The following is an 11,821-nucleotide window of genomic DNA, read 5'->3' on the forward strand; positions in this document are numbered from 1 at the left end:
TTAAATTCTTTCTCTGACGGTCACAGTTCCTGAGAAACTTGAGTTTAGTTTCCTGTTTGACTTCAGCACAGTTCAACAGATCAGATATTCAAGCTGTCGTAACAAATTCAACACTTGAGGCAAGAAGTGATTTAGAAAATGTCTCCACCGTCCTTATCGCTGTGGGACATGTGGACGAGGAAGAGGAAGCTGTGTCAGATCAAATTCGTGTAAATAGTCTGATCTGTGACGTTTGTACTGACGGTGAATTTTCTGGACGTACCGCGAGCTCCGTGCTGTTGATGGTGAAGGTTTGTGATGATACGTCGGACGGAGTTTAAAAGTGGAGTGGAAATGATGCAGGATGTTTGAGAGCCGTCCTGCAGTGATGAATCATGGGAAACAGCACTGCGGTGAGGCCTTCGCTCAAAAGAAGAAGTAAACTTATCTACGAAGCTGCAAACGAGACCGAATCTCTCTGAACATCTCTTCCTCCTCCAGCTCGTCATCTTTAGCCTTGATTGTTTGTGACCTCTGTTGCAGAGGTGGAGTGCTGGGCTGACTACAACAAGCGAGTGATTCCCATCGTCATCGGGGCCACGGTGCTGTGCATCATCCTGATCGCTGTGCTGACCTTCCTCCTTCTCAAAGACCGCAACAGACAAGGCTACGACAGCCTCTGAGAAATCTCCTCCTCCTCCGTTTGTGTTTTCTCCTTGTAACCGGTGTGAACCTGAATTTACATTTGGATTAAATGTGTCTTTAATTTCAGAGATGACTTTATTTCAGTTTGGTTTCATTTTCTGATTTGTTTGTATTTTAAAAAGTTATTTAATAAAAACGGAGACTGAAAAGTAGTTTTTATTAATTAAGATTAATTAACTGTACACAGACAACATCCACAATCAATTCAGATGGCTGCGCTCCAGGTGCATGCTGGTCCTGGATCTGTCTATGGCACAGAACTGTGAAATGTTTTCGTTTCTTTTTTAGAAACCTCTCTTCTTGTCAACAAAATACAATTAATGGATTTAGAGTGAAAGTATTAATAATAGTGTTACTGTAATAATGAGTCATTTGCTGTAATTCCCTCCTGTGAGTTTATGAGAATAAGGAAAACTGCTGCTACAACTAATGATGATGATATTAATACAATAGTAATGATGTATTATTATTATTATTATTAGTGGTAGTATTATTACTGTTGTTATTTAAAGAAGCAAGTAAATACTAAAAACTAAAATATACAAATAATAAACTATTATTATTATTTTTTAAACTAGTAAATACTTAATAAAAAATATATACTATTATTATAATCATTTAAATAATGTACTAAAACAAAAATATCACAAATATACATAATTATTATTATTATTTACAGATATTACTCAATAATAAAAACTAAAATATACAAATAATACATTATTATTATTAGTATTGTTTAAAGTATATGCTGTGAAACACTCCCCTCTGCTGGCGGAGTGAACTCACTACAGCGTCCTCCCCGCCTCCACAGCTCCTCCTCCCATTGGCTGCTGACGCTACGGAAGCCCGGAAGGATCACACGCGTAAAAACCTAAAAACCCACGGTCGCGTGTCTTTGAGTTTTTCTCTCGCGTGTTTCGCAGTTTTCACGCGACACGTTTCTCTCGCGGCTTCACTCCGAAGTTTCGGCCGCTTCTTTATTTTGACATCGGCTCCTTTCAGAGGAGTTTCCGCTTCGGCTGCTCGGTGTTGTGGCTGGAGCTAAGCTAGCAGCTAGCTAACAGCTGGTAGCGATGGCTGCAGTTATCCTGAGTTTCCCGAGTCTGCAGAGTGTGAGGGTGTTTCCACAGTGAGTCCACACACACACACACACACACACACACACACACACACACACACACACACACACAGCTGACCTCTCAGCTCAGGAACAACACTCAATAAATAGTTTTTCATTTGAAACAGACGAGACGTGAGCAAGGTTAAATAAAGGTAGCAGCTAGCAGGGTTAGCATCGTGCTGCTGGTTCAAGTCCTCATCGGTTCATTGATATATAAATATATATAAATATATACAAATATATATAAATGTAAAACCACGTGGTTCCTGACTGTTTCCTTCGTGCAGCTTCAGTTCGTGTGTTTGAGTGACGCTGATGTTTGTGACTCTCGTTTCTCTTCTGTTCAGAAAGTTGTCATGGAGCAGAGGAGGCGTGAGGCTCGTGTCAGGAGGTGAGTGGAGTTCACGACCTGAAGCCAGGTAGAGAGAGCTTCACGACCTGAAGCCAGGTAGAGAGAGCTTCACGACCTGAAGCCAGGTAGAGAGAGCTTCACGACCTGAAGCCAGGTAGAGAGAGCTTCACGACCTGAAGCCAGGTAGAGAGAGCTTCACGACCTGAAGCCAGGTAGAGAGAGCTTCACGACCTGAAGCCAGGTAGAGAGAGCTTCAGGACCTGAAGCCAGGTAGAGAGAGCTTCACGACCTGAAGCCAGGTAGAGAGAGCTTCAGGACCTGAAGCCAGGTAGAGAGAGCTTCACGACACACAGCTTCATAAACACCCAGAGGTGCTGTGAAGTAACGACCTGTATGGAGTGTGTGTGTGTTGTAGACATCTGTGTGTGTTGTTGGACATTAGAACATCAGTGTGTGTTGTTGGACATGAGAACATCTGTGTGTGTGTTGGACATTAGTGTGTGTGTTGAACATCAGTGTGTGTTGTAGACATCTGTGTGTGTTGTTGGACATTAGAACATCAGTGTGTGTTGTTGGACATGAGAACATCAGTGTGTGTGTTGTTGGACATTAGAACATCAGTGTGTGTGTTGTTGGACATTAGAACATCAGTGTGTGTTGTTGGACATTACAGTGACTCAGTGAAGCACCAACAGTCTCCTCATTGAACCAGGATGTCCTTCAGGGACATCTGCAGGATTCTCTTTCTTTGACAGCTGAGATGAGAGTTCGAAGACAATAATTCATGGATGCTGATGAAACTTCTCTTATTTGTTCTCTTGTGTTTGTGCTCTCATGTTGTGTGATCATTGTTTGCTTTCAATTCAAATGTCTTAACGTGCGAAGCATCAAAATGTTCTTTATAAAGAAAGATTATCATTATTATGTGTTTGTAATAACTTGTTCTTTTATTACTGAGCTAACGAGCGAACAGTTGTTGATTCTTCAGTTTCCGCTCCGTCTCCTCCAGGAGTGCGAAGGATCGAGAAGGTGCTGATCGCCAATCGAGGAGAGATCGCGTGTCGCGTGATGCGCACGGCAAAGAAGATGGGTGTCCGCTCTGTGGCGGTGTACAGCGACGCAGACAGACACTCCATGCACGTGGCCATGGTGAGAAGCTCGATAAATCTAGTTTCTGCTGTGGCTCGTTGTTCCTGGTTTCTTGTTTCCTGCCCGTTGATGGCGTCCAGTGTTAAACAGTCCGGTGTTTCTCCTGCGTTGTCCTGCAGGCGGATGAAGCCTATCACATCGGTCCTCCGCCCTCTCAGCAGAGTTACCTCTCAATGGAGAAAGTTTTCGAAGTGGCCAAGAAGTCTGGATCACATGTGAGTAATCCTGCGAGAAGAGACACTTGTAAACAAGTCTAGACTAAAACATTCAGGTATTTTTAACCCTATATCTAATAATGTTTATTATTATTGCTCTTATTTGTTTAAATGTGTGTGTGTGTGTGTGTGTGTGTGTGTGCAGGCGGTCCACCCTGGTTATGGCTTTCTATCAGAAAACACAGAGTTTGCAGAAGCTTGTAAACAGGAGGGCATCATCTTCATCGGGCCTCCTTCCTCTGCCATTCGAGACATGGGCATTAAGAGGTGACGTCGTATATTAAATATATTCACAACGTCTCTCTGGTCGTCTCCAAGTATTTGATCGTTAAAACAATCAAAAGACGAGAAGCCGTCGTAAAAGCTGAATTTTCCTTGTATTGCTTTTCGTCCGTTTTCAGCACATCGAAACACATCATGTCAGCCGCTGGGGTGCCAATCATTGGTGGTTACCATGGAGAGGACCAATCGAACGAGAGGCTCCAGGCGGAGGCTGCTAAGATCGGATACCCTGTGATGATTAAAGCCGTCCGTGGAGGAGGAGGGAAGGTAAGAGGACGTGATCGAATCCAGAATAACTCTAAAACAATCCTGGACAGTTTATTCAACAGTCATCGCTCAAATACCTCAAATATATATATATATACATATATATATATATATATATATATTTATGTGTATATATATGTGTAGTAACTCACTGTTCCTGTGTTCAGGGGATGCGTATCGCACTTTCACACTCAGAATTCTTAGAGCAGCTGGAGTCTGCAAGACGAGAGGCCAGGAAATCCTTCAACGATGACGTCATGCTGATTGAGAAGTTTGTAGAGGACCCCAGGTAACACACACACACACACACACACACACACACACACACACACACACACACACACACACACACACACACCCTCACTATGTGTGTGTCTCCCTCAGACATGTGGAGGTTCAGGTGTTCGGAGACATGCACGGTAACGCCGTCTATCTGTTTGAGAGAGACTGCAGCGTCCAGAGGAGACATCAGAAAATCATTGAGGAAGCACCGGGGGTGAGTTCACGAAGCTCTGAAGACGAGAAGTTTTTAAAGTTCCTCGAATCCACTGATCAACTTTTGTCAACTGTTTAATGTTTCCTCATCGTCGTTTTCAGCCTGGGATCAGTCCTGAGGTCCGGAGGAAACTTGGAGAAGCAGCAGTTCGTGCAGCCAAAGCTGTGAACTATGTAGGAGCAGGTGAGAGACACACAAACACAGACTCACAAACACAGACTCACATCTCCTCACGGTCCCTCAGACCCACAACAGTTATAGTTTATTTACTTCTCATCTGACTTCCTGTGAAGGTACGGTGGAGTTCATCATGGATGCCAATCATAACTTCTACTTCATGGAGATGAACACGAGGCTGCAGGTGGAACATCCCGTCTCTGAAATGATCACTGGAACCGACCTGGTGGAGTGGCAGCTCAGGGTGAGACGGAGGGAGGGAGGGAGGGAGAGAGGGAGGGAGAGGGTGGGAGGGAGGGAGAGAGGGAATCAGACTGGAGAAAGTGACGGTGGGAAACATGAGCTGATCTTACTTTGTGAAAATCCTCCAGGTGGCAGCAGGGGAGCGTCTGCCGCTCCTCCAGGATGACATCATCTTAGGGGGCCACTCATTCGAGGCGCGGATCTACGCCGAAGACCCGAACAACGACTTCCTCCCAGGGGCGGGGCCTCTGCTGCATCTCTCCACCCCTCAAGCGGACCAACACACTCGCATAGAGACGGGAGTCAGGGAAGGTAGAGAGTCTAAATCATACTGAAGAGCTGCTCCCCTTCATATAACTACACGTTTAAACACACACTAACTGTGTGTGTGTGTGTGTGTGTGTGTGTCTGTGTGTGTGTGTTTTCAGGGGATGAGGTGTCGGTACATTATGACCCAATGATCGCTAAGCTTGTGGTTTGGGGCGAGGACCGACCAGCTGCCTTAAAGAAGCTGCGCTACTGTTTACGACAATATAATGTGAGACGCCGAGACCCTGAGCTTCAAAGTCTCCGTGTCCCATGTGATTAAAAATGACTCAGTCTCTGTGTGTTCTCACTTTCTTCTTCTGCTCCTCTCTCGTCCTCAGATCGTTGGACTCAACACGAACATAGATTTTCTGCTGAGTCTCTCGGGTCACCCTGAGTTCGAGGCTGGGAACGTGACCACCAGCTTCATCCCCCAACACTACGCCGACCTGTTCCCCGCCCCGAGAGCTCCTTCTGGGGAAACCATCTGCCAGGCGGCCCTGGGTCTGGTGCTGCAGGAGAGGAGACGCACACAGGAGTTCACGCACGCCTCCACAGGTGAGGGGAGGAGTCTGACAACGTCAGGGGAAATGATTGGATTTGAAAAAACAAAAAAACAAGTGTAATTAAGTGTGTGTGTGTGTGTTTTCAGACCCCTTCTCTCCTTTCGGCTCGAGCAGCGGCTGGAGAAACAACATTCAGTTCAACAGAAATATGACGCTACAGGTCGGAGACAAAAGCAAGTACCACTCACTTACTTGACCTCTACTGCCCCCTGGTGTACAGGAAGAGAATGAATGTCTGATTACAGAGTTTAGATCACAGTTCATTTGAGGCTGCAACAAATAATATATATATATAAATAAATACATGCATATTATATGTTGCAGTGTTTTGCACCCTGGTGTCTGACTCTAGTATTGGCTGTAACCCCCCCTCCTCCATGTTAGAGCATGGAACGTGGACCAAACTAAAGTAAAAGTACACATCAGGTACATGGACGTTGGTTGCTCCCTGTGGAGTTTCCTTTTATTTGATGTTGAAAAAACAGATGAAGCCTCATGATCGACAGCTGGAAATTACTTTTGTGTTGTGCTGTGTGTATCAGTGGGATCGTAACACGCTGAGATTATTACACACTCCAAATAATATCACGAGTACAAGACGGTGAGGGAGGAGGGAACACACACAGTCATATATACACATTCATACACACATGTAGGTAACGGACAAACTGTGTACAAATACATGAGTCGTATGTATTTAGTTTGATTCTCTTCACTTATTTAGGATCATCGTGAAGGTTTGAGTTCTGGTCTCAGCAGCTGAGGACGTGTTTTAATTTAATTCCAGTTTGAATAATTAAGTTCAGAGACAGTTTGTTAATGAAGTCACATTCATTATTCAATGTTTCTATTAAAAATGTTTCTGCAAGTCCAGAAATCAGTCCAGTGCTGCTGCAGGAAGAGGAAGATGTTTTAATGAATCCTGACTTTTTAAAAACATGTCCTCTCGTCCGTGTCTCCAGAGGTTGATGTGGTGATCAAGTATAACAAAGATGGAAGTTACAACATGCAGGTGAGCTGAAGAAAAGGTTTTTTATTGTATTGCATCGTAAATAAACCGTGTTTTAAAATGATGAGAAAAGTGGACAAGTAGTTTTTTATTCATTCCATAAAACAAAACAAGTTTTCGATCTCGTTTCCGTTTTATATTTGATTTAGTAAAAATTGTACAATTAAGAAATAATTCTTAATACAAGCAACAAGTTGAAATAAATGTAAAGTATCGATCATCGATGAACTAAATCACTGTTTACTTTGTGTTAGCATCACTAGCAGTAGCATAAGAACTACAAAATGATTGTTTCTTCTCTTCCTTCAGATCGGCGAGGACTTGTACCATGTGACCGGAGAGGTGGAGTTGGAGGGCGGAGCTTCGTTCCTTCACTGCTCCGTCAACGGAGAGAAGTCTCGTCCCAAACTGGTGATTCTGGAAAACACGGTTCATCTGTTCTCTATGGTTCGTTCAGACTCTTATTATAATAATTATCATTATTATAACAGCGAGCATGTTTCTGCTTCTACAGAAGATTTTGGATGAACCTTTAATTCACTGTCTCTTAAACTAAAACCTTTACTTGTTAAACTTTGTGTTTGTGATCCGCAGCAGTTTAAAGGCTGTAAGATCAAAGTCAGTGTTTGATCGCGTGACCTGCTTCTGTTTTCACTTCAGTTATTTCAGGTTCGTTGTCCCGAAGCACAGATTTGATGAAAGCTGAGAATCAAAGCGTCGCTCAGTCCATTTAAAGAGAATCACTCTTCACCGCTGACGTCAGGGGAAATTAAAGTCCGTCCTCTTCCCCTGACCTCAGTTGAACTGTCACTCCTCGTTTCTGACGTGTCTCCATCTGCAGGAGGGGACGTCCCAGGTGTCGGTGCCGGTGCCCAAATATCTGGCCGGTGTGAGCGGCTCCGGGGCTCAGGGCGGAGCCGTGGCCCCCATGACAGGAACCATAGAGAAGGTCAGTTTGATGTCGTTGAATTTCTTTATTTCACACCTTTTTAAATGTAAATTATATTTGAACAAACCTTTTCATAAAACTCAAGGTACAGCAGTACTACAAGTATTATCTTCTGAGAAAAAGTTCTGAAGAAAACAGTGATTTTACTTTTAACTGGGATTTAAAACGTGTCGTTAGCAACGTGAATTCAGTAGAGAAATAATTCAGGTCGATCGTTTGACAGATTTTCTGTAAACAAAACAAACCGTTTGTGTTTTGAATTTTAAATAGTTTTGTGAGAATCTGGTGACGTGGGAGAAAGTTATCTAAGTTTGTTTCTGTAAAATCCATCTGATAGAAGCAGATTTCAAAAAGGGAGAAATACTTTGTACTTTAATACTTGAGTGTACTTCAGTTCTTTGCAGCTCATCGTCTTCAGCTCCTGTGCAAAGTTTTTAGATTTGCAGAAGCTTCATAACAAAAACATAAAAAGAACTGACTGATGGTTTTAATATCTTCTCGTTGTGTTTCTCGTACTTTAATTCTCCTGAGGAATAAACGTTTGTCCATTACTTCAAGTTTATGAGGAGACGTCTGAGCATAATATTATATTTAAAACACACTGACTGTGTAGTGAAGACGTGTTCGAGGCTCTTTACTTCAATGTGAATATTCTGTGTCCAGGTGCTGGTGAAGGTCGGAGACAAAGTGGCGGTGGGAGACGCGCTGATGGTCATGATCGCCATGAAGATGGAGGTGAGCGGCAGATTTCTGCTCCTTAACGAGATCTCACTTTAATCTTTACTCTAATCTGAAGTTTAAAACTCGCTCGGCTGAGTTTTTCCGTTCGAGTTGATCAGTTTTCTCTTCGGTGTTTTTTCCGCAGCACACGATCCGGGCGCCCAAGTCCGGTGTGATCAAGAAGGTTTTCTTCAGCGAAGGTTCTCAGGCCAATCGCCACGCTCCTCTGGTGGAGCTGGAGGAGGAGGAGGGGGAGGAGGCTGACGTGGAGGGAAGCAGCCAGTGAATTCAACAAACACACACAGACGGACAGGAAGGAGGGAGGGAGGGAGGGAGGCGGGAGGGAGGGAGATGGACGAGTTACTGAGACAACGAGAGCGTCCAGCTTCAGAGGAAAGTTTCTGAAAGTCCTGACGTGACCCTGGGCGGAGCCGAGATCACAAACTGTAAATAAAAATGGACGAAGCGTCTCCACATCGTCTCCCAGATACGAGCGCCGTTGCTTTATCTCCTCGAGTCGTTCGGAGTCGGCGCTGTAGCGATCGCGGGACGAAGCCGCTGACGCACGTCCTCCACCAATCGTGAGTCGGTCTAAGCTGTCAATCATCTTCATCCTGTGTTGGTTGTTTTTACAGAATCAAAAAAAACAAACAAACAAATTCATCTTCACAGAAACACTAAGATATTTTTGGTCCATGTCCCACTGATGAACATGGAGGAGACATCATGACCAGCCACCAGGGGGCCATAAAGATAATTTCCCTTTCATGTCGTCCATGTTTATTTACAGTAAATGATGAAGAGATCTTTAAGGAGAGGAGGTCAGACTCTGTTGGTTTCTCCTCCTTCTTCTCTTCTCCTTCTTCTCTTTCTTTCCTCTGTTTCTTTCTTTCCTCTTGGTTTTGGTTCCTGTCGCTGTTTGTTCTCGGAGTCGTGTTCTCTTCCTTTGACGCACTTTGTCTAATTAGACTTCAGCACATCAGGATTAGTTACTGAACTCCAGAGGATTCATTATCGCTGCTCAGTAGAAAAACTATTTAACCTCCAAGTCAGCTGGATTTTTTTTTTTTTCCTATTTCTTCTGATGAGTTAAAGTTAAACTGCTTTTATAGCAACTTCCTGTTTGTTACAAAGCTCGACCAGTATTTAAACCTGAGCTCGACTAATCCGTGTTTGTGGGAGTAAAAGTTTTCAGATGTCTTGACTGATTCGTCATCAGAGACTTGACCTGAACTTCATTTAAGAAAATAAATATTATTTATGTGAAATTTAAACAGAAATCCACGTTTATTTGATTGTTGGTTCTGTTTCGATGTTTTTAAAACTTTGACTCGTCTGTGAAAGTCTCATATCAGACAACGTTATCGGCCAAATGATAAATTCATGGTCAGCGACCTCACGAGAAACGGATCTGTTGAAAAAGTTTTCAGGGACAGAAACTCCGCTCTGTAGTTTTCTACTGTGAGTTCAAGTTTCATGAGGTTTCTTGTCTCTCATGCTCTGTCCTTCCAGACTGAATCAGAACTTTTATTGTGTGGAAATAAAAAAGAAAAGTTTTGAGCAGAGTTGAACTCTGATGACAGAAGAGGCAGAAAAACACTCCAGAGATAAATGAGCTTCTTCTTTCTCTACTTTTGTTTCCAGCTTCAGGCTCGAATTAAAACCTGAAAGGATGAAACGTGGGTCACAGGATTTGAACAGATGTTTTCTTGTGTGTGAATCAAACTTGTCCGTCACTAACGTTATTAACCGTGTGTTCCGAGGCCTTGTAGAAACAGACAGGATCATTCTGTAGATACCTGAGGTGATTTTAAAAAAGCAGATGATTAAACAAGCTGCTGTGATTCTGTAATAAAGGTTTGTTAAAGTAGACACTCGTCCTCTTGTCGTACTTGTGAATTTAATCTGTTAAAGTTTTCAGACTTTGGAAAAGTCTGCTTCACAACAAATATGAGAAAATGTCTCTGGGACGTCGGAGACATTATGAATGTGTTTGTGTGTTGACTGAAGATCTGAACATGCTCCTCGGTTTCTTATTAATCTGGAGCGAACAGACTCGTCCTGTGTTTTTAATATATCCGAGGCTGCATTTGTTATTTTCATCATCAGATCTTTTTTTTTTTTTTATCTTCAAATGAATTTTCAGTCTTTAAAAAGTCATAAACATGTGAAACATCCGTTTTCAGGCTCCACAACCAACGTTAACATATTTTAATAGAATTTAAAATGTGAATCAAACGAGCAAAATCATAAATGTTCAAACTGAAAACACAGAAACATCGTCACGTTTAAGAATCTCTGACCAGCAAATAAATTAATCTTAATTATTCAGTTCCAAAATTCTGGATTCATTTGTTTAACTGACTGTTTCAATGCTAAAATCCCTTTGAATGGTTAAAAAAGTTCGTTAATCTGCCACTTTGAGTCGATATGTTTTTAATTTGAGAAGCTCGTTACACATCGTCGTATAAAACACAAACTACGTTTCTTAGATTCTTTGCTTTTTTGTCCCTGATGCAAACTCTTAATTGTATTTTTCTCTCCTTCATTAAACATGAAGATTTTTCTGAGCTGATTTCTTCTTACTTTTCTTTCTGGTCAGTTAATATTTAAATGAAATGAAGTCTCACTCCGAACAGTAGTTTCTTAAAAATGTGTTTATTTCGTAAATAGAGCATCTTCATAAACATCCACTATAAGACAGATCTATGGACAGAGGAGGACGAGGAGGACAGACATCAGTCAACAGAAGAGTGACGAAGAATTAACCATCGGCTGAAGCCAGATTTACTGATGAGAGGGAGGAAGATGATCTGCGGCCTCCAGTCTCGCTGCCCGACGCTGACTCACAGGAAGTTCTGCAGAAACCCGATCGCTCGACCGTTTCATTTAGTTTCCTGTTTTTCAGCTGATTCGTTTAAGAAAACCTTGATTTGATTCAGGCCTGTGAAACGAGGCTGAGAGACTCTGACGTCACGGGCCGAACGAGACTTTCAGGAAGATTGTAGATAAACCAGGAACAATTTATACAATAACATAACTCATGAACAAAATCTCAGCCGGCGAGTCTGGAACATGTTGTTGTATCTGATTGAAATGTGGATGTTTCTCAAGCAGAAGACGAGCGAACAGCTGATTTTAGTCTTTTCATCTATTTCCAGGAAGCAGAGAAACTGAATTTAACAGCCGAGTCTTAAATAAGATCCAATTAAACTCAGAGGGTGATTTTGATGAACGACACGATCGTCACCTAGTGATGAAATATTAAATGTTCATCTCCTGC

General features: G+C 42.6%; 2 protein-coding genes across 2 annotated transcripts in view; both read left to right on the plus strand.

Moving 5' to 3' along the window:
- Positions 1–833, plus strand: part of lamp3 (lysosomal associated membrane protein 3) — a 6,902-nt gene extending 6,069 nt beyond the window's left edge. Inside the window, exon 7 of the mRNA XM_069520439.1 lies at positions 523–833. Within this exon, the coding sequence (XP_069376540.1) occupies positions 523–662 (140 nt within the window). The 3' untranslated portion in view covers positions 663–833. The remainder of the gene's footprint in view (positions 1–522) is intronic.
- A 677-nt stretch (positions 834–1,510) lies between these two features.
- Positions 1,511–9,198, plus strand: mccc1 (methylcrotonyl-CoA carboxylase subunit). Its single transcript, XM_069520495.1, has 19 exons — positions 1,511–1,816; positions 2,155–2,198; positions 3,169–3,308; positions 3,428–3,523; positions 3,669–3,790; positions 3,925–4,072; positions 4,240–4,361; positions 4,457–4,568; positions 4,670–4,751; positions 4,862–4,989; positions 5,117–5,300; positions 5,417–5,526; positions 5,636–5,852; positions 5,947–6,033; positions 6,823–6,872; positions 7,179–7,316; positions 7,711–7,818; positions 8,482–8,553; positions 8,684–9,198. The coding sequence occupies exons 1-19, from the start codon at positions 1,761–1,763 to the stop codon at positions 8,822–8,824; spliced, it is 2,157 nt and encodes a 718-aa protein (XP_069376596.1). The 5' UTR covers positions 1,511–1,760; the 3' UTR covers positions 8,825–9,198.
- The last annotated feature ends 2,623 nt before the right edge of the window (positions 9,199–11,821 follow it).

The sequence above is a fragment of the Paralichthys olivaceus genome, chromosome 3, assembly GCF_024713975.1.
Source record: "Paralichthys olivaceus isolate ysfri-2021 chromosome 3, ASM2471397v2, whole genome shotgun sequence".
Taxonomy (NCBI): domain Eukaryota; kingdom Metazoa; phylum Chordata; class Actinopteri; order Pleuronectiformes; family Paralichthyidae; genus Paralichthys; species Paralichthys olivaceus.

Bases quoted from the DNA above. Each gene is read 5' to 3' on its own strand.
- mccc1 (XM_069520495.1), top strand. From the start codon at position 1,761: ATGGCTGCAGTTATCCTGAGTTTCCCGAGTCTGCAGAGTGTGAGGGTG. The intron at 4,073-4,239 runs GTAAGAGGACGT...TCCTGTGTTCAG, and splicing joins TCCGTGGAGGAGGAGGGAAG to GGGATGCGTATCGCACTTTC. The intron at 4,569-4,669 runs GTGAGTTCACGA...CGTCGTTTTCAG, and splicing joins TCATTGAGGAAGCACCGGGG to CCTGGGATCAGTCCTGAGGT.